Below are 22,631 nucleotides of genomic sequence, written 5' to 3'. Positions count from 1 at the left end.
AAGGGGCATGAATTCAATGCCTGGTCAGGGACGTTCTGCAAAATTAAATTAAATTAAATTAAATTACTAGGGATGGAGGTGGGGTGAGTGGGGATTATCAATGAAACAAAATTGGCCATAGGTTATGAGAGTCTTAATCGCTTTTGTAGGGAGGCCAGAGGTCCCCAACAGCAGGAGGAAATAGCCCCAGATCAAATTGCTCTCCTCCAGAGGCCAAGAATCCTGGCTTTGTTCACGGCTCATAGCAGCAACCTTTTATCTTGGGGTCTAGTCTGGTTTCAGGACAAAGTAAAGACATTCAGAGCTCTAGTTCTATATTCTCCTAGTAAACACATTTTGTGCTTTACTTTGCTAAACGTACAGTGTGCATGTGTGTGACTGATTGAAAGAAATGCACAAACAAATGTGAAGCAAGAGTTGTGTCCTAATCTGCGGTTCTGTGGCAACCTCATACGCTTTATGGCAGAATCATTGGAGGATTATACTGACCTGCTAATGTCAAGAGGCACCCAATGACTCCTCCGGGGGAGCAGCCAGAGATGAATGAAGCATGTCGACTGAACTCTCCTTTCTTGGTCAAACTTTCTGGTCTCTTTGACCATTTCATAACTGCCTGGGAATTAGAAGTACTAACCTAATCTGTCAGATTATAGACATTCAAGGGACTTGTGATCTATGCTTACTATGTACTTTTACTTAGATCCCAACTTTGGAAGCACCTAGCCTTGCTAGGAACCGTAAGTTACAAGAACATATTAAGGAACGAGGCAGAATTCTAGCTCCAGGAATGTCCCTCAGGCTAGAGGTCACTCTTTTGGCTGCCTGCCTAGGGGTCCAGTGACCTAAAAGTGAATCTTTGCCATGGCTGTCCCTCCAATCTATGTGGATAGAATCACTGCTGGTGATCATGGGGTTTGGAGGACACAGATCGGGAATCCCAGGGTCTGGTCGGTTCGGAAGTGCAATGGGCTTCTTCCTTTGATAGCGCTAGCTCTTAGTGGACCAGAGGAGGCTCTCTGGAGGCTTTTGTCTCAACTCCTTAAGTATTCTTTCTGTGGAATCTGTGGAATGAACTGGAAGGATTGGCCTTAATAGCTTGAGAACAAAAATCACTTTTTTCTCGCTGGCTGGCCATCACCGCCTCTTTTGCTATCACATGTACTGATGTGGTGACACTCAGCATCCTGGCTGTTGTTCACTCCCTTATGACTCACCACTTCTACTGCAGTCAGGATGCGCTCAGAAATGTGCACCTGCACACGGAGGGCAGACTTCCCCCAGGAGTCCCAGCTTGGGAGGCATTCTGGAAGGCTACTCTGTTGCACGCCAGGTGGCATCAGAGAAAGAAAAAAAAAATCAGGCAAAGGTTTTAATGGTGAGGAACTGGACTTCAATCTTGGATGCCATCAGGTCTACCCCTGTGCATCTCCACCCCACCTTGACGGTAGAACCAGGAGGGGCGAGGAAGGAGCCTGTGTTGGTAAGGGACAAACTAAATCTGACAGGGAAGGAAAGCTTCAGGGTAAAGTCAGTCTCCACCCCCATCTAGAGCAGGGAGGGATGGCTCCAGTAAAAAAAAAAAAAAAGCCAAGGCTGTAGATGCCACTATTTTCTCTCTTACAGATGGGAGCTAGCAGTTCCAGAACCACCTGCTTTAAAATGTATTTTTTAAAAAACTGGAACAAATTAGATCTCCAGAGTTTAAAAAGACATGCCTTATGTTCTGTGATACTGAATGGTCACAGTATCCTTTGGAAGATGGGGGATGCTGGCCAGTTGAAGGGTCTCTTAATTATAATAACTGTTTTACAGTTAGACTGGCTCTGTAAAAAAACAAGAAAAATGGGCAGAAGTGCCATATGTATTGCTCTTTCTCTCTGCAAGACATACCAGACTTGTGTCTTAAGGGCGCAGATTTGGGTGTGAAATCTTCAGCTCCCTCCTGTCCTCTTACTTTGCCCATTTCTGGGGCTCCTAACTAAGCCAGTTGAGAGTCAGGACACCCTTCCAGGAGGGGTTGCCTCAGTCTCAGTAGAAATTCAAACAGTTCCAATTGCAGTTGAGACTGTTTAGAGGATCCAAAAAGTATATAGAAGCCTTTATGGAATTTACTTTATGACCTTACCTGGAGAGACATAATCTGTGTCTTGGTACAGACACTAACTCCCAACTCCAAAACTTGAGTTTGGAGGAAAAGCTGTTGCCTATGGAGATAAATGGCTTGGTAATGAATCAGCAGAAAAAGGAGAGGGCAAGACAGCCACCTTCGCTACTGGGAATCAGATGGTCCCCAAAACAGAACAGAGTCAGACTGGGATTATAACATGGCTAAAGAAAGATGGGGACCAGAGTCACTTTGTCAGATGTGTTCTTGTCAGGACTCAAGTGGGTGCACGCTAAGACTTTTTGCCAAATTGACTAACACAGAACAGGGAGAGAAGGAAGCTCCTGGTAACTTCCTAGATAGACTTCAGGAAGCCCTTCACAGATTCACTGAGATTGACCTCTAAATTGCAAAGGGAAGAATGATGTTAAAAGAGAGACTTCTCACTCAGCTGGCTCCAGATATCCACTAAGCTCCTAAAACAGGCGTATGAACCAAATCAGCCTTTGATAACCTGTTGCAAGTAGCTCAGTCTGTTATGGCAGGTAGGAGGAGGAGAAGAGGCAGAAAAAGACCAGGAAAGACTGAAGCCTGAGCAATGGCTCTCAGATCTGCTCTAAAACAGCCAGAGGAAAATGCCCAGAGGGACCCAGGTGAAAAGCGATGGACTTGCTATTACTGTGGAAAGGAGAGGCCTCTCAAGTGAGGTTGCTCTCAGGTGTCTAAGTCGCCCCAGCTCCATGTCAGGTCTTCAAAGGGCCACACTGGAGAGGAGACTGCCCTCTGAGGCATGGGCCCCAGGGATCAGACTCGAAAGACAATCATGACTGGAGGTGCCTGGTGGTCCCCACACAAGCTCCTATCCTAATTACACATGAGGAACCACAGGTATTAATAACTGGGGGTGGGGGGCTGGGGTCGGGATGGGGGGAGGCGCAAATCAGTCGATTTCCTTTTAGACACTGGGGCAACTTACTCCATGCTTACTGAAGCCCCTGGCCCACTTTCTCCCTGATCCACTACTGTAATGGGGCTGTCTGGAAGAGTCAAACATTGTTATTTCAGTTGTCCTCTGAGCTGCAACTGCAACTCTGCTATTTCCACACAAATTTCTGATTGTGCCAGAGTGTCCCTCACCCCTTTGGAGAAGGATATACTGAGCAAGCACCATGCCTCTGTTTTCCTGAATATGGAGCCCTCTCTTTCTCTCCCATTAATTGGACAAAATGTAAATCCTAGAGTATGGGCTGATGGAAAAACTGTGGGTCAAGCACAGACTGCTATTCCTGTCATTGTCAAGCCCAAAGACCCTCACCTATTTCCACATCAAAAGCAGTAGTCACTGAAACCCAAGATGAAGAAAGGGTTACAACCCACCGCTTGGAATTTAAAGGAGCAGGGACAATTAATTCCCTGTAACAGTCCATGCCACGCTTTTATCTTGGCTATAAAAATGTCAAATGATAAATGGAGATTAGTTCAAGAGTCACAATAACAAATGGGGCTGTGGTTCCTTTACACCTCGAGGTACCTAATCTTTGTACTGCATTGTCTGAAATTCCTAAATGAGCCAAATATTCTTCAGTCATTGATGTGAAAGATGCTTTCTTTTCTAGAAGGGACGAGGGCCATAGGCCCCAAGAGAATTAAGCCTATATTAATCATCAACGACCTATGACTTTAAGACAACTTAGAGTATTTTGGGGCGTCACAGGCTGTTGCCACATTTGGATTCTGGGTTATGGGGAACTTGTCCGCCCTTTATATAAACTTATAACTGAAACTCAGCAGGCCCAAACCAACAAGCTGGCTTGGCTCCAGAGACTCAAAAGGCTTTTAAGGCTCTTCAAGCTGCTCTTCTGCAGGCTCCGGCTTTGAGCATGCCCACAGGATCAGAGTTAAGTCCATTACTGGGGGAAAAAAAGGCTATGGCCACGTTTTTTAAGGGTAATTGCTACTATTGTTTTGCTAATGCCTAAAGCTCTTCTGTTTATTAATGGGTGAAATCTCACTGTACTGACTTCTGATGTGAGTGAAATCTCAAGCTCTAAAGTTAATGTTTGGATGACAGTTCCTTTGTGCGGGATGGGAAATGGAAAACAGGTTATGCCATGGTGATAGTTGAACAGGTTTTAGAAGCAAAGTCTCTCTCCCCCCGCCCCACCTCCCAGGGATGAATGTTCAGTTAGCGGAGCTTGTGGCTCTGACCTGAGCTCTAGAGTTGAGCAAAGGTTAGCGAGTAAATATCTACACTGACTGCATTTGCTTATTTGACTTTACAGGCTCCTGCTGCAATATGGAATAAAAGCAACAGGAGAACCTATCAAACATTTCAAACAGATTGAAAGACTTTTGATGGCCTAAGAAAGTAGCTGTTCTGCATTGCAAAGGGCACAAATAGGATGGAAGTAAAGTAGCCCAGGGTAATCAGCTGGCTACCTGCTGAACCCCTTTTGAACTCATTTATGAAGGAACCCCTTTCACTACAGATACCCTTGTTCTGGACAGGTCTGGTTGAACAGGAAGAATCTCAATATACAGAAGAAGAATTAAAAAGATAAAGAAAAGAGGAGCAAAGATTACTGAAAAAGGATGGATACAGTCTGAGGATGGAAGATTAATAATTCCTGAAAAGGCTCATGGAAAAATTCTTAAAGGCTTACACCCAGAGTTTTCCTAAAGCCTTCGAATTAACTAACTATGTAACTCAACTTTTAGCTTTTCAACAGACATTACAGGAACTCTGGGAGGTGACTCTTGACCCAGCCTCTGAGTCAAACAATGCTGTTTGAGCCAGGAACCAAGATTCTGATAATAAAGACATTGGGACCTGAGGGGCAATCTCTCAAGCCTCTCTGAGAAGGCCCTTACCAGATGTGTTAGGGGAAGCACACTGATTGAAACCGCCCACCCTGGCCAGGCACCATAGTAACCATTTGCATGAGTTGTTTTATGACAGGAGATCCAGATAAGGAATACGGAACTAAGAAGCCACCACCAACCGGAAGAGTTCAGGAAAGGTTGACAGGAGACACTGCGTGTCCGTCCACTTCCCAGAATCCCTCTCGCTAGCATCCATCTTGGCTGAGCGATGCGTGTGCCACCAGGAAAGACTCTGAATTAGAATGATTGGCCAAAGACCACCCGGAAACTAATCCCATCACCATAAAACCCGAGACTGCGAGCCACTCGGCAGAGCAGTTCTCCTGGGTTCCCGTACCCTACTGCTGTCCATCCCTGTGCCCTTTCCCAATAAAATCTCTTGCTTTGTCAGCACATGTGTCTCCTCAGAAAATTCATTTCCGTGTGTCAGACAAGAGCCCAGTTTCGGGCCCTGGAAGGGGTCCCCCTTCCTGCAATAGATGGGCCTCGTAATCTATGTGGGCCTGCTTTTGCTGATTCCAAAAATCCTGAGTTTGCCGTTTGACCCTCAAGACAATGCCTTCCTGTCCTGGGCTCATTCCTACACCGCATTCCACAATCTGTCCAATTGCTGGATCTGCAGAGTGCTCCCCTCCTCATCAATGGAAGGTTTCCCATGGTAGACATCTCCACGTCAGGGAAAGGACTTTTTCCAAGTCCACGACTACCTTTGCCAACAACAATCATATGTGATGTCTCTTCTTAATCTAATGACATCTAACAGTCCTAAAATGGACTGGTGTAACCCTTTGTACCTTTATGGACATAGTGTGACTTTTAACTTTGCTGATCGTCCTGTTTTTGCTGTTTGCTCCCTGCACCTGTAACTGTGTAGCTGGATTTGTTTCTAGCTGCATCAAGTCAGGGTTACTCAGTCTCCTGCGAGTGCCACAGCCTCCTCCAACTATTACTTTGGGTCCCTGCATCAGAGACCCTCAATAGAAGGCTTAGGAGTATCTCTTTAGTTGCTAAGTCGTGTCTGACTCTTGCAACCCCATGGACTGTAGCCTGCCAGGCTCCTCTGTCCATGGGATTCTCCAGGCAACAATACTGGAGTGGGTTACCATTTCCTTCTCCAGGGGATCTTCCCGACCCAGGAATCGAACCCAGGTCTGCTGCATTGCAGGCAGATTCTTTACCAACTGAGCTATGAGGGAAGCCCCATAGGAGAATATGTTGCCTCAGTAATTTAGGGACAACACCCCTTACCAGCTCAGAAGCAGTTATGGAATGAGAACACCGCCCCTTTCCCTTGGCAACATAATTCTCCTAAGAGAAAATGGGAAAATGAGAGCATTAATATCCTTGGTAGGGAGGCCAGAGGTCCCCAAGTGGCAGGAGGAAATAAAACTCCAAGTGGCAGACAATTTTTTTTTCTTCTAATTTTGTGTTGTCATGGCGACACCTGATTCCTCTGGAACTTAACTTTCTCTCAAACCTTGAGCTAACCACTGCGTTTTAGCAAATACAAATAAACTATGTACACTCTTGGAAATCTGCCTGTCTTCAAGATTCATGTCAAATGTTTTATAGCCCAGGGATGAGTCACCTTGTGCCAATGCTATCTCAAAATGCATGTTGTGGGTGAGGGGCCTGGTGCGACTTTCTCAGTTTTGAGGCATTTCCTTTCTCTAATTAGCAGCTTGCTAATCTGCATATCTGAGGTTATTGATATTTCTCCCAGCAATCTTGATTCCAGCTTCTGCTTCTTCCAGCCCAGGGTTTCTCATGATGTCCTCTGCATATAAGTTAAATAAGCAGGGTGACAATATACAGGCTTGACGTACTCCTTTTCCTATTTGGAACCAGTCTGTTGTTCCATGTCCAGTTTTAACTGTTGCTTCCTGACCTGCATACAGATTTCTCAAGAGGCAGGTCAGGTGGTCTGGTATTCCCATCTCTTTCAGAATTTTCCGCAGTTTATTGTGATCCACACAGTCAAAGGCTTTGGCATAGTCAATAAAGCAGAAATAGATGTTTTTCTGGAACTCTCTTGCTTTTTCCATGATCCAGTGGATGTTGGCAATTTGATCTCTGGTTCCTCTGCCTTTTCTAAAACCAGCTTGAACATCTGGAAGTTCATGGTTCACATATTGCTGAGGCCTGGCTTGGAGAATTTTGAGCATTACTTTACTAGCGTGTGAGATGAGTGCAACTGTGCGGTAGTTTGAGCATTCTTTGGCATTGCCTTTCTTTGGGATTGGAATGAAAACTGACCTTTTCCAGTCCTGTGGCCACTGCTGAGTTTTCCAAATTTGCTGGCATATTGAGTGCAGCACTTTCACAGCATCATCTTTCAGGATTTGAAATAGCTCAACTGGAATTTCATCACCTCCACTAGCTTTGTTCATAGTGATGCTTTCTAAGGCCCACTTGACTTTACATTCCAGGATGTCTGGCTCTAGGTCAGTGATCACACCATCATGATTATCTGGGTTGTGAAGATCTTTTTTGTACAGTTCTTCTATGTATTCTTGCCATCTCTTCTTAGTATCTTCTGCTACTGTTAGGTCCATACCATTTCTGTCCTTTATCGAGCCCATCTTTGCATGAAATGTTCCCTTGGTATCTCTAATTTTCTTGAAGAGATCTCTAGTATTTCCCATTCTGTTGTTTTCCTTTATTTCTTTGCATTGATCGCTAAAGAAGGCTTTCTTATCTCTTCTTGCTGTTCTTTGGAACTCTGCATTCAGATGGGTATATCTTTCCTTTTCTCCATTGCTTTTCGCTTCTCTTCTTTTCACAGCTATTTGTAAGCCTCCCCAGACAGCCATTTTGCTTTTTTACATTTCTTTTCCATGGGGATGGTCTTGATCCCTGTCTCCTGTACAGTGTCACGAACCTCATTCCATAGTTCATCAGACACTCTATCTATCAGATCTAGGCCCTTAAATCTATTTCTCACTTCCACTGTATAATCATAAGGGATTTGATTTAGGTCATACCTGAATGGTCTAGTGGTTTTCCCTACTTTCTTCAATTTAAGTCTGAATTTGGCAATAAGGAGTTCATAATCTGAGCCACAGTCAGCTCCTGGTCTCGTTTTTGCTGACTGTATAGAGCTTCTCCATCTTTGGCTGCAAAGAATATAATCAATCTGATTTCAGTGTTGACCATCTGGTCATGTCCATGTATAGAGTCTTCTCTTGTGTTGTTGGAAGAGGGTGTTTGTTATGACCAGTGCATTTTCTGGGCAAAACTCTATTAGTCTTTGCCCTGCTTCATTTCGTATTCCAAGGCCAAATTTGTATGCAGATGACACCACCTATATGGCAGAAAGTGAATGAGGAACTAAAAAGCCTTTGATGAAAGTGAAAGTGGAGAGTGAAAAAGTTTGCTTAAAGCTCAACATTCAGAAAACAAAGATCATGGCATCCGATCCCATCACTTCACGGGAAATAGATGGGGAAACAGTGGAAACAGTGTCAGACTTTATTTTTTTGGGCTCCAAAATCAGTGCAGATGGTGACTGCAGCCATGAAATTAAAAGACGCTTACTCCTTGGAAGGAAAGTTATGACCAACCTAGATAGCATATTCAAAAGCAGAGACATTACTTTGCCAACAAAGATTCATCTAGTCAAGGCTATGGTTTTTCCTGTGGTCATGTATGGATGTGAGAGTTGGACTGTGAAGAAGGCTGAGCACCGAAGAATTGATGATTTTGAACTGTGGTGTTGGAGAAGACTCTTGAGAGTCCCTTGGACTGCAAGGAGATCCAACCAGTCCATTCTAAAGGAGATCAGCCCTGGGATTTCTTTGGAAGGAATGATGCTAAAGCTGAAACTCCAGTACTTTGACCACCTCATGTGAAGAGTTGACTCATTGGAAAAGACTCTGATGCTGGGAGGGATTGAGGGCAGGAGGAGAAGGGGATGACAGAGGATGAGATGGCTGGATGGCATCACTGACTCGATGGACGTGAGTCTGGGTGAACTCCGGGAGTTGGTGATCGACAGGGAGGCTTGGTGTGCTGTGATTCATGGGGTCACAAAGAGTCGGACACGACTGAGCGACTGAACTAATAGGTATATAACTCATTGCTAAAAACAAGCAAGGGGGCACTCTTTCTGTCCCCTTCTGACGCCTGTGTCAGAAGCTTTCTCTATCTCTTTTATACTTTAATAAAACTTTATTACACAAAAAGTTCTGAGTGATCAAGCTTTATCACTAGCCCCGGATTGAATTCCTCCTCTCCAGAGGCCAAGAATTCCAGCATCATTCACATCTCGTAGCCACGACCTTTCAGTTATAATTATTGAAATGGTGGGTAGTGGGAATTTATTATATTATTTTTTCAGTGTATCTTTGAAAATGTGTATGATGAAAAGTTAAAAATAAATAAAGAAGGCTGGTTCTGTTCACATTAAAAAAAAAAAAAAAAACTGCAGAGGGAAAGCCACATGCCCTATTTGTGATCACGTCTTGCTTCTGGCTGACACTGGGCCTGGAATCAGAGGACAAGCCAAGTCTCCACTCTGCCACTCACCAGCAGAGGCACCTTGGGCTCATCATCGAACTTCTTAGCTTCTTCAAGGATGAGATAGAGAGAATGTCAGTTCTGTCTACCTTACACGGCCTGTCTGTCAGAACGACCTAAGGAAACAAAGAGTGAGAGGGCTTTGCAAACTGTGGTAGCAAATACCTACAAGTTGAAAGGAAGGGAATTCTGAGTCTGTGAGGTGTCTGCAGGCAGGTTCTAGGTGTGACTCACCTTTGCATGCTCCATGTCTAGCTGCATCATTCACGCAGTTGATGGGAAAAGGACCTTTAGGTGTTCCTCTGGCTGCCCAGCATCGAAACATCTTTACCACATTTGGGGAGCTCCTCATTGTGAGACTTGGGAACAGAGCCCATCTCCCCGGAGAGAAGATGCACATGCAGGAAGCAGGTCCCTCAGCAGTCTGTCAGCTCAGGAGGAAGCCATACACTCGTGCTCTGTTCATCAGAGGCACTGTCTAGACTTTGAGTCCAGAAGCAGTAACGCCAAGAAGCAGGCCCTACAGAACCTCTGGGGACAGTGGTAGCCACCCTAAGATGGAGGAGGAGCTGGGGCTTGCAGGCAGCACCCAGCAGCCTGCCCCAGTGGGTGAGCCTCGCAAGGTGAAGTGACCAGGACATGGCAGGGGCAGTGGCAGCCACACTGTGTCCACTGCTCCTGCTGTGACGTGTCCACACCCGGCTCCCCAGCTCTCCTGGCACTTCTAAAAGCATCCCAGGACCCCTTTAATAGATTCCTCTTCTGCCACAATCTACCAGAGTTGATTTCTCTCTCTTGCAATCAAGTACAGTGCTCAGTGGATAAACAACAAGGTCCTAAAGTGTAGCACAGGGAACTATATTCAATATCCTATCATACTGTCATGGAAAAGAATATGAAAAAGAATATATATATAAAACTGAATTACTGTGCTGTACAGCAGAAATTAACACAACATTGTAAATCAATTATACATCAATAAAATAATATTTTTTGGATAAAAGAAGTAAGTCCTGTGAGTATCTGAGGAATGAATAACTACTTGAGTGCACCAGTGCACCAGTCTCACATCCTTCCCTGTTCTCTATTTCCTGGGTATTCTTCCTAAGACATTCAAGGCCACGAGAATATAAATACTGTGGGGAGGGGGGGTGTTGCATAATAGTCACAATGTTTTAAAGTTGGCATTTTTCATTCAATTAAAAATACATAAATTATATATAGATATTGGCCACAGCATGTAGCTTGCGGGATTTTAGTTTCCTGACCAGAAGGGCCTCAGCTGCGAATGGGCCTGTGGGTGCCGGACGGCAGCCTTAGAATAGAAAGGGGGAAGGAGAGGGAGAAAGTGAGGAAGGAAAGGGGAACCAAGAAGGCCCAGAAAAGGAGAAGCAAGGAGCCCACCCCTTCTTCATGAGGGTCAAGGGATCACCCGGAAAGGAAAAGCCAGACAGAACTTCAATTCAGTTCAGTCGCTCAGTCGTGTCCCACTCTTTGCGACCCCATGAATCGCAGCACGCCAGGCCTCCCTGTCCCTCACCATCACCTGGAGTTCACCCAGACTCACGTCCATCGAGTCAGTGATGCCATCCAGCCATCTCATCCTCTGTCATTCCCTTCTCCTCCTGCCCCCAATCCCTCCCAGCATCAGAGTCTTTTCCAATGAGTCAACTCTTCACATGAGGTGGCCAAAGTACTGGAGTTTCAGCTTTAGCATCATTCCTTCCAAAGAAATCCCAGGGCTGATCTCCTTTAGAATGGACTGGTTGGATCTCCTTGCAGTCCAAGGGACTCTCAAGAGTCTTCTCCAACACCACAGTTCATGGAAAATGGAAGAGAAAAAGGAACAGATGAGCTGAAATAAGAGAAAACCCTCTATTGACATGGTCTGCTTTAAGGATACACAGACAGGCTCTCTTCCCCCAAATATTTCCCTACGTTGATGCTATAGTGCCTGAAAGCCTAGCATTTTAAAGTGGTGTGTGTGTGTGATGTAAAATTCATATAACATAAAAATCACTAAACTGCACAATTCAGTCATTTTCGCACGTTCACAATTTGTGCAACCTTTAGCACTTTTTCTAGAACATTTCCAAGTTAGCAGGTGGCAGCAGCTTCGGGCATTACAAAACGAAACCTAAAGTGCAAACAGAATTTTCCATTTGGGGTTTTTATATGCAAATAGTTTATTCTGTACAATCTTCCTCCCGGAAAGGTCACCCCTTCCCCCTCCAGAGTCCCTCCCACCCCCTTCCCTCCTCTGCATGATCCTGCTCTCCCTGGTCACAGAGTGGATGAAGATGCTATCACGAGAGTCAGGGATCCAACAACAGGCCCCTGGAGAAATGTGAGTAAGCCTGGTGGGGACCAAGGAAGGAGGGAGAAACCAGAGGGGACAATCCTGTGCTCAGGGGGCCTCCTGTGCCCAGACTTACTCAGGGAGCTGGGAGCACCCTAACCCTCCCCATAAACCTTATCCCTCCAGTGTGCCCACACGTGCACGCTCACAAATGCATGCCCCATCTCTCCTCCCAAGGAAAAAGGAGGCTCAGACCTAGGAGGTGAGGCCAACTGCCTTCCTCCTCCAGCTCATAGGGAGCAGCAAGGTGGGGGTTGGTGGGGGTCCCTGGGGGGGTCCCTCCCTCGGCCTAGACAGTCAGCCTCTATGTCTGAGACCCTCTTCCATAGGTGGTCTCTCCCAGAGGCCTTGCTGAGCATGTGGGAGCCATTTCAGAGACCATGACTGGAAACCCTCACCCTCAGTTTACTGGTCCAAGCCAGCCTGATTCCTAAAAGGGGAGCAGAGTGATGCAACAGGGCAGGGAGGAGGCTGGGGAGAGAGGTGGGGGGATTGTGATGACCTCTGAACTGGACACTGCCCCAGGGAGGTGCACCCAGTGCAGCAGCTCCAGAGACCAGCCTCCCCACTGCATCCTCCCCATCCACCCTAGGACATCTCCCTGAGATCTAGAATGGACCGAGAGGAAAATGCCCAGCGGTACGGCAATCCCATCCCCTACCAGACAGCAAGTTCTTCACCCCTCCTGCCCTACAGACACCTTTTTCCTTTTGGCAGGTGGCTCTTATACCTCCTGCTGCCAGTCCTGTTCTACAGGGTGGGAGGTGCCATACCCACCTCTCAGGGGTTCTACGGGGAGGTGATGTCCCCGTTGTTCCCCAAGCCTTACCCTAACAATTTTGAGAGGACCACTGTGATCACAGTACCCACGGGGTACAAGGTGAAGCTTGTCTTCTGGCAGTTTGACCTGGAGCCTTCGCAAGGTTGTTTCTATGACTATGTCAAGGTAGGGGAAGATTAGGGGGGTGGGCAGAGGGAGAACTGAGTGTCTCTGGAACCGGGGGACCCAGGTTCTGACCGGCCTGGCTAGGACACCCTGCCTGGGGACACAGCCTCAAGCCGGTGAAAGCTGATGGCCAGGTGGGGCTCTGGAAGTCCAGGGGTGTCGAGGATGGGAGGCCACTGCTCTGAGAGACCCTCGTGGAGCACAGAGGGGAGAAACAGAGAGGGAGGGGACAGGCCCTGCTCTTGGGGAATGCACTGTCCACAGGAGTCAGAAAAACCTTCCCTGGAGAAGGAAATGGCAACTCACTCCAGTATTCTTGCCTGAGAAATCCCACAGACAGAGGGGCCTGGCAGGCTACAGTCCATGGGGTCGCAAAAGAGTTGGACACAACTTAGCGACTAAACAATAACATACCCCCTCTACGGGTGCAAAACTGAGGCTGGAAGAGGAGATGAGACTAGTCTGTCTCTCAACTAGAGCCTGCATGACTCCAGTGCCTGCCTGTCTGGTTTTGACCATCTCCAGCTGCCTCCAGAAGGGCCCCTTAGGGTGGAGCACAGTGAAAAATGTGAACTCTAATTAAACATTTGGGAAGAAATGAAAAAAAAAAAAAAGAAAGAAAAACCTTCCCTGTCTGCTTACTTGCCCGGAGGATTTTGGAAACTTCCATGCCTCGGTTTCCCTGTTGCCATGGAGAGTGTCACCGTGGCTGCCTCCTCACCAGGAACACAGGGACGTGGGCAAGCGGCATGTGTGTGGTGGTGGCTCAAGGGTGGTCTCCAGCCAGGACAGTGGGCTCAGTCCCCTCCTCTGTCACCACCAAGGGCATCGTCTCAGTCCCTCTTTCTACATCCTATAAAAATGAGATTCCTGGAGACTTCCCCAGTGGTCCAGTGGCTAAGACTCTGTGCTCCCAAGGCAGGGGGCCCAGGCTTGATTCCTGGGGAACTTAGGTGGGGAACTAGGATTCCACATGCTGCACAGCACAGCCTAAAAATAAAATAAAAATTAAAAAATGAGATTCTTGATTCGGGATTCAGATAGAGCCTACACACAACCCATAATTACTATTTCCAGGAGATCCCCTGGAGGGTATAAAAGCACACCATGAAAATGCCGTATCTTCCCAGCCCAGAGGACTTGGGATGTCAGCAGTGCTGGTAGGGAGGGTCCTTCTGCTGCTGCCGCTGCTGCTAAGTCACTTCAGTCGTGTCCAACTCTGTGCGACCCCATAGACGGCAGCCCACCAGGCCCCACCGTCCCTGGGATTCTCCAGGCAAGAACACTGGAGTGGGTAGGGAGGGTCCTGGTAGCAGGCAAAGTGGGGATGAGATAGGAGGAGGGACGTCTTCTGGTTTGCAGGAGTGAAGGAGTCTGTGAAGGAAGAAGTAAAGGGATCTCAGTGATACCTTCTAAGCTGGCAGGTCCCAGATGCTTACATTCAGCTGAATATCCGGAGTCATGGCTGGACAGGAATGGGTTGACCAAGACAGGTGGAAGGACAGGACAGAGGGTAAAGCAGACCATCCAGCCTCTAGGGATGAAGGAATGATAGAAACCAGGTAAAGGCAACCAGGATTCCAGTGGGAGGTGGACACGGGAAGAGATGGGGGTAAAGAAAGGTCTGACACATGTTGTTCAGTCACTAAGTCGTGTCAGACTCTTTGCAAACCCATGGACTGCAGCACCCCAGGCTTCCCTGTCCTTCAGCATGTCTCAGAGTTTGCTTGAATTCAACCATTGAGTCAGTGATGCCATCCAACCATCTCATCCTCTGTCATCCCCTTCTCTTCCTGCCTTCTCTCTTTCCCAGCATCAGGGTCATTTCCATGAGTCAGCTCTTCATATCAGGTAGCATGAGTCCTTCTAGTGAACAATCAGAGTTGATTTCCTTTAGGATTGACTGGTTTGATCTATATGCTGTCCAAGGGACTCTCAAGAGTCTTCTCCAGCACCACAATTTGAAAACATCAGTTTTTCAGCGCTCAACCTTCTTTATGGTCCAACTCTCACATCCATACATGACTACTACATCATAGCTTTGACTAGATGTACCTTTCTAGCAAAGTGATGTCTTTGCTTTCTAATATGCTGTCTAGGTTTGTCATAGCTGGGGGTCATAGAAAGGGAGGGCCGAGTCCCAGACACAGGATAACGGGCAAGGTCAGTTGGTGGGGATACAGGACAGAGGAAAGGCCTCTGGGGAAGTTGGAACAGCCAGAGCCCAGCAGGCAGAGAGCAGCTGGAGACCATCCAGGGGGGTCGGGAGTGGGGCGGGATCCCCTCTCTGGGACAAGAGAAGGATGATCTTCATAACCTTCCACATGGGACATGTCCCCTCAACAGCTTGTCCGCCTGTCCCTCCTCCACAGATTTCTGCTGATAAGAAGACCATGGGGAGGTTCTGTGGGCAGCTGGGTTCTCCCCTGGGCAACCCCCCAGGAAGCAAGGAATTCATGTCCCAAGGGAACAAGATGCTGCTGACCTTCCACTCGGACTTCTCCAATGAGGAAAATGGCACCATCATGTTCTACAAGGGCTTCCTGGGGTACTACCAAGCCGTGGGTGAGTGGTGCCTGTGCTGGTCTCCTGGGCTCATACTGAATGGAAGCCGGAAAAGGGGATTCTTGAATCCAAAGATTTGGGAAGCCTGCCTGGCCTTCTTGTTTTTTCCCAAGAGAGCTTTTTCTAGGAGAGAGCTATCCACCAGGGCCCTGTCCCCACTGGGCAGGTCCCAGAAAGGGTCAGAGGGGCCGGCAGTTCCAGGTGGCCTGAGATAACCTTGTCCTTAGGCCTCTGATGAGTGACCTCGCTGAGACCAGCGCCTCCACAGGTCCCTGCCCCGCCCCCCACCCTGGCTTCTGTGGAATTGAATCCTTCCTTCTGGAATCTCTTCCAGACCTGGATGAATGTGCCTTGCAGCTCAACTCAGTCGAGGAGGACCCCCCGGCCCGGTGCCAGCACCTGTGCCACAACTACGTCGGCGGCTATTTCTGCTCCTGCCGTCCAGGCTATGAGCTCCAGCAGGATGGGCGTTCCTGCCAGGGTGAGGTCTTGCCTGGGTGGTCTCAGAGGAGGCAGGGACTGAGCAAGGTGGGGCTCGCTGGGTGACCCGCTCCCGCTCTGCTCTCCCAGCCGAATGCAGCAGCGAGCTGTTCACGGAGCCCTCAGGCTACATCTCCAGCTTGGAGTACCCCCGGCCCTACCCCCCTGACCTGCGCTGCAACTACAGTATCCGAGTAGAGCGAGGCCACACCCTCCACCTCCAGTTCCTGGAGCCTTTTGAAATCGATGACCACCAGCAAATACACTGTCCCTACGACCAGCTGCAGGTACAGCCAACCCACCCACACAGAGAAATCCTCTTGTTCCCATCCCCATATGGTTCCTCCCACCCCCCATCCCCACTGGACCGTCTAGCCCTCAGGTACAGAAACAGCCAACATCACACACGAGCTGTCCTACATACCAGGCAGGTGGGTCCTTGGGAGGCTTCCCCCCCTCCAGCTGAAAACATACACCAAGCAGGATCCACACCACCAGCACCACCGCCCTGGCCCTGTGTCTGAATTGGAGACATGACACTCCCTCCGTTCCCCCGCCTCCACAGATCTATGTCAGCGGGAAGAACATTGGTGAGTTCTGTGGAAAGCAAAGGCCTGAGCACATTGATACCCAGAGCAACTCAGTGGACCTGCTCTTCCTCACAGATGAGTCAGGGGACAGCCGGGGCTGGAAGCTGTACTACACCAGTGAAGGTAAGGCTGTCTGAGACCCCTCACAGGCCAGAAAGGGGGCAGGATAAGGCAGGTAGAAAGAAGGACAGTGTCTTGGAAATAAACATGCCTTCTGGTCTCCCCAACAGTCATCACGTGCCCCCAGCCCAAGACCCTGGACTCATGCACCATCATTCAGGACCTGCAGCCTCTATATCATTTCAAGGACCGTTTCACTGCCACCTGCAAAGAAGGCTACCAGCTCATGGAGGTAAGACCCAGGGCTGAGGGTGGTTTCTGGAGTAAATCACACGCTCAGGCCCAGAGTAGATGGTAGCTCAGCCCCACATGGAAACATAAGCATGTTTGAGCTGGAAGGGTTACCCGGCCTGCTCCAACTTGACTGCACACTGGAAACATTAAGGATTTTAAATACTGATGTCCCCTGCTAGAGACTAGTCCATGGATCTGGAGGGGACCATGGGTATGAGGATTACCTACAGTTACTCGGTGACTCTAATGCCCAGCCAAGTCTAAGAACCACAGGACCTCGCTCTATAACTCACTATGCAGTGAGGAACCAAACAGGCGGGGGTGGAGTTGAAGTGTGAGGCCTCACTCACTCAACATCACTGGGATTGTGTGCAGCAGGGACCAGCAACAAATCCCCTGGCACTTGCTCCAGGGCTCTCGCTCCAGGGCTCTCGGTTTTTGTTTTTAAGTCCTACCTGGCTTTACTTGATGATTCATGAACTGGGCAGCATTCCCAATCGAACAATCAGAAGAGCCTCTGTTTATGTCCACCAGTGGTCTTACCCCAGACCCACCACCCTGTCCAGAGCTTTGCAGGAAAGAATGCGGTTTGGTCCATTGGTCAAATGGTCATTGCTCCATTGGTTAATCTCACAAAAGCTGAGAAACTAAAATGCTTCTCTCGGGACTGCCTCGTGATCCAGTGGTTAAGAATCCACCTTCCAGTGCAGGGGGCATGGGTTTGATCCCTGGTTGGGGAACTGAGATCCTACATGTCTCAGGGCAACTAAGCCTGTGTGCCACAACTACCGAAAGCAGTGAGGAACCAGTGAAGGCAATTAATAATAACAATAATTAAAGATAAATAAAATGCTATTTTAAAAAGATACAGTTGGAGTTAGCCCTGGCCAGAGACCTGGGACTGGACATCTCATCCGTGTCCAGTAGGTCCCCTTGGAAGACCCACCCTGAATCAGAGAAGAGACCTTCAGTTTGTTGTGGTGAATTCACCCAACAAACATTTTAAGTGTTGATTCAGTGACAGGCAGTGTTCTTGAGGTGAGTACAGTACAAAGTACTGTACAGTACAGTAAAAAGTACAGTAAAAAGAAATGCACTTGTTCACACAGGCTTCATGGAGCTTCCCTTAAATGGTGCCTGGAGATGAGTCGGCCAGATCACTGCTAGTTAGTCCAGGAAGAACTGGGTGTCCTGGGCACTCCCCCGTCTCCACCATTTAGGTTACAACCCACCCCATCTTATGCCATCAGCACCCTTACCTTGTCATTTATCATTCACACCATCAAGTTTAAACCTAGTCACACAGTTTATCTCACATTACTTTTTATGTGGGCTTCCCCAGTGACTCAGCAGTAAAGACTCTGCAAGCAATGTAGGAGACATGGGTTCAATCCCTGGGAGTGGAAGATTCCCTGGAGAAGGAAATGGCAACCCACTCCAGTATTCTTGCCTGGGAAATCCCATAGACAGAGGAGCCTGGTGGGCTATAGTCCATGGGGTCACAAAGAGTTGGATACGACTGAGGGACGATACGACTATTTGCATTTTGCTCAGATATCCCAGTTCTTATACACATTCTCTTGCAGTCTGTTCCAGGGCTAACAATCTGAGATGATTGTTGGTGTTAATAAAACTCATTCATGTTGCCCAGTTACTTTTCCTTTCGGAGGGTACCATCTCCTGTCCTGTCCCTGCCATCTGCTGGCCTAGGACAGCACCTAGCATATGTCAGCATCTTGAGCCCCCTTGAAAGTGGCTGGGCTGCGCTAGTATTTTAGGAAAGGCCCTTAGCCTTGAGGAGACTGCAGTTTGGGGGCAATGGGGTGATACGGGGCTTACCTGGCAGGGCAGTCCAGAGGGAAGAAACATGGCCCTACTTCAGGGCAGAGACTTTTGTTTCAATGCAGAAAACACAACTGGGCTTGTGACTTGTTCGTTTTTAATTTAAAATTGTGATGTTCAGGGACTTCCCTGGTGTTTCAGTGTTTGAGATTCTGCACTCCCAATGCAGGGGGCCTGGGTTCAATCCCTGGTCAGAAAACCTGACCCCACATACCTCAACTAACGATCCTACAAAGAAGATCAAAGATCCTGAGTGCCACGGCTAAGATCCGATACCGCCAAAATAAATAAATATTTTAAAAAATAAATTTATGGTGTTCAACTGAACCTCAGTGGAAACTCCTGAAATCCCCTCAAGAGTCTACAGAGGGGATTATTGGATGTAACAACTAGCCCTAACTCTGGCTTTTTAAAAAAACTTTTTATTTATTTACTTATTTGGCTGCATCAGCATGCAGGCTCGACCGTTGCAGCATTTGCGCTTAGTTGCTCTCCAGCATATGGGATCTTAGTTCCCCAACCAGGGCTCCAACCAGGGTCCCCTACACTGCAAGGTGGATTCTTAACCACTGCACCACCAGGCAAGTCCCCAGCTCTGACTTCCTGCTGGGTGGCTCAGTGCACCCATCTGTCAGTCTGGTTTGAGAGGACCGGCTAGGAAAAAGGGCCCAGGAGACACGACCACAGGTGTTGAGGTTCAAAGGCTGAGAGCTGACTTTGCATCCTTACTGCTGCCCTGTGGGCAAGGGCAGGAGGGAGCCTCAGGGCCTCCTTGTACTAATGGCTGCTCCACCTCTGCTCCAACAGGGGAACCAGGTGCTACTGTCCTTCACAGCTGTCTGCCAGGATGATGGCACATGGCACCGTGCCATACCCAGGTGCAGGAGTAAGTTGCAACTCAAGCATGTGTCTCCCCCATGAGAAGGAAAAGAGGGTCAGGCCTAAGCTTTGCCCCCAGAAGCCATTCCCCTGACTTGTCCTTTGAAGGCTCCAGCCCACTGGGAACCAGTCGGCCCTCATCTCTGCAGATGAGGAGCTCTGCCCAGAACTGAGTTTCATCCCATCCAACTCTGGTGCATCAGGAGAGCCCCCATTGGCCATGTCTCCTGAAGGCTCTCAGCTTGTTCTGTGGGCTCCCACTCCTCCCACTGACTTCCCTCTCCACCCCCATCTTCTCCTTTCCAGGGTGTGAAGAGCCAGTTCACAGCCAGGAACAGGGGTCAGGCAACATTGGAGGCCAGAAGACCAAGCTGAGCAGCTTCACCTGCGAGCCCTGCACCAATCCCACTCCCACCCCCAAACCCACTGACAACCTAACGCCCACTCCCACCCCCACCACCTCCTCCACCGCCACTGCCACCGCCACCGCCACCCTAACAAACACCACGCCCACCACTACCCCCACTCCCATTGCTCCTGCCACCTCCACCCCCACCGCCACCAGCAGCACCACCCTCATGAACACCTCCATCACCACCCCCACCGCCACCACGACCCCCACTCCCACCACCCCTTACACTGCCACGCCCACAGCGACCCCCACCCGCACTGCCGCCCCCACTCCTAGCCTCACCCCCACCCCTGCCTCCACGCCCACCGCCACCACAACCACCACCCCCACACCTACTTCCACCTTTACCTCCACTGCCACCCCCATGAACACCCCCATCACCACCGCCACCACTCCCACCAGCAGACCACGAAGACTGGCCCTACACCTACCAATAATCCAACTAGGATTCCCACCAATCTCCATTAAGATATCCCAATCCCAAAAGCGCACCACCACCCGCACCACCACGCGGACTACCCCCATCACGACCACCCCCTCCACCACCTCCTACACCCCCACCCATATAGCCACTGCCACCCAAACCCCACTCAACACCTCCACTGCCACCCTGACAGCAACCATCACTCTGACAGCGACCCCCACGCCCACTCCCACAAGCACCGCCACCCCCACCTCCACCCCCACTGCCACCTCTACAGCCACATTCACCCCTACCCCCAGCTCAACTGGCACCGCTACCGCCACCGCCACCCCCACCACCACTCATACCCACACGGCCACCTCCATCTCCACCCCCACCTCCATGCCCACCGCCACCGCCACTCATACCCACACAGCCACCTCCATCTCCACCCCCACCTCCATGCCCACTGCCACAGCCACCGCCAATGCCACTCATACCCACACAGCCACCTCCATCTCCACCCCCACCTCCATGCCCACCGCCACCTCCACCCCCACCGCCACTCATACCCACACAGCCACCTCCATCTCCACGCCCACCTCCATGCCCACCACCACCACCACCCCCACCGCCACTCATACCCACACAGCCACCTCCATCTCCACCCCCACCGCCATGCCCACTGACACCACCACCGCCACCGCCACCGCCACCCCAATAACCATCCGCACCACCACGACCGCCCAGGGGAATCTTCTGGAAATCTTCTTCAGTTTCCTCCAACGGTATATATCCTGTGCACTGACGTCAGGGTTGCCATGAGGCATCTAATAAGGTTGATGATGCAGACACTTGAGCTGATAGAGACTTGAATACCATAAATAGCACTCTCTCACTGCCACCATCCACCACCATCAGAACCAGAACCATCACCACCACAGCCATCACCATTACCACCACCGTCATCACCATCCAATCACCGCCACCCCACCACCCTCACCACCACCCTCACTAACACCCACACCAGCACCACCACGACAGGTGTATCAGTGTCGTTTCTTCATATACTCCTCACATCCCTTCAGGCTGCAGCGTTGTGACTTTCTGCATTACTAAATTACTCTCAAACTCATTACAGATAGCTTTAAAACTTTTTTTTTAATGACAGAAATCACATGCTTTGTAGGTTTGAACCATGCTAAAAAGGGAACAAAAGTCTTACTTATATGCTATATTGGGTATTATTCAAGAGCTGAGCTTTGAAGTCAGACATCTCTCCCTTTGCATCTTGATTCTGGCACTCAGAAGTTATATGACCTTGTGCAAATTATTTAGACCCAGTTTTTTTTGACTCTAATGTTAGTCACTCAATCGTGTATGACTCTGTGACTCCATGAACTGTTACCTGCCAGGCTCCTCTGAACATGAGATTTTCCAAGCAAGAATACTGGAATATGTTGCCTTTCCTTCTCCAGGAGATCTTCCCAACCCAAGGATTCAACCCCTGTCTCCTGCATTGCAGGTGGATTCTTTACCATGTGAGCCATCAGGGAAGCCCTCCTCATCACTAAGAGGAGGCTAATGATGCTTTCTTAGAGGATAATGATGCTTTCTGAAAGCATCACTGAGGTGCTTCAATGAGTTAATATGGATAAAGTGCTGAGCATCAATAAGGGTTCCCTGTCCACAGTGAGAAAACATAGCTACAGGAAATTCCCCGAAGGTCCAGCATTTAGGACTCCACCCTTTCACTGCTGAGGGCTCGGGTTTAATCCCTGGTTCAGTCCAGTTCAGTCACTCTGTTGTGTCCAACTCTTCACAATCCCATGGACTGCAACATGTCAGGAACCCCTGTCCATCACCAACTCCCGAAACTTGCTCAAACTCATGTCCATCGAGTCAGTGATGCCATCCAACCATCTCATCCTCTGTCATCCTTTCTCTTCTTGCCTTCAATCTTTGCCAACCTCAGGGTATTTTCTAATGAGTCAAGTTTTCACATCATGTGGCCAAAGTAATGGATCTTAAGCTTCAAAATCAGTCCTTCCAATGAATATTCAGGGTTGATTTCCATTAGGATTGACTGCTTTGATCTCCTTGCGGTCCAAGGGACTCTCAAGAGTTTTCTCCAGTACCACAGTTCAAAAGCATCAATTCTTCAGTGCTCACCTTTCTTTATGGTCCAACCCTCACATCCATACATGACTACTGGAAAAACCATAGCTTTGACCAGACAGACCTTTGCTGGCAAAGTAACATCTCTGATTTTTAATATACTGTCTAGCTTTTCTTC

General features: G+C 48.8%; 1 protein-coding gene across 1 annotated transcript; it reads left to right on the top strand.

The window, feature by feature from the left end:
* The first annotated feature begins 11,756 nt into the window (after positions 1-11,756).
* Positions 11,757-19,910, top strand: LOC102412971 (complement C1r subcomponent-like). The gene is given in 10 exon segments (XM_025283128.3): positions 11,757-11,852; positions 12,582-12,810; positions 15,183-15,375; positions 15,710-15,856; positions 15,946-16,142; positions 16,421-16,568; positions 16,676-16,773; positions 16,775-16,797; positions 19,449-19,527; positions 19,827-19,910. Coding segments are annotated over 10 exon segments (1,266 nt in total). The 5' UTR covers positions 11,757-11,769; the 3' UTR covers positions 19,896-19,910.
* The last annotated feature ends 2,721 nt before the right edge of the window (positions 19,911-22,631 follow it).

Source organism: Bubalus bubalis, chromosome 4, assembly GCF_019923935.1.
Source record: "Bubalus bubalis isolate 160015118507 breed Murrah chromosome 4, NDDB_SH_1, whole genome shotgun sequence".
Lineage (NCBI taxonomy): Eukaryota > Metazoa > Chordata > Mammalia > Artiodactyla > Bovidae > Bubalus > Bubalus bubalis.
The sequence above is the reverse complement of the archived record's forward strand: the minus strand, read 5'-3'. Positions and strand labels throughout refer to the sequence as shown.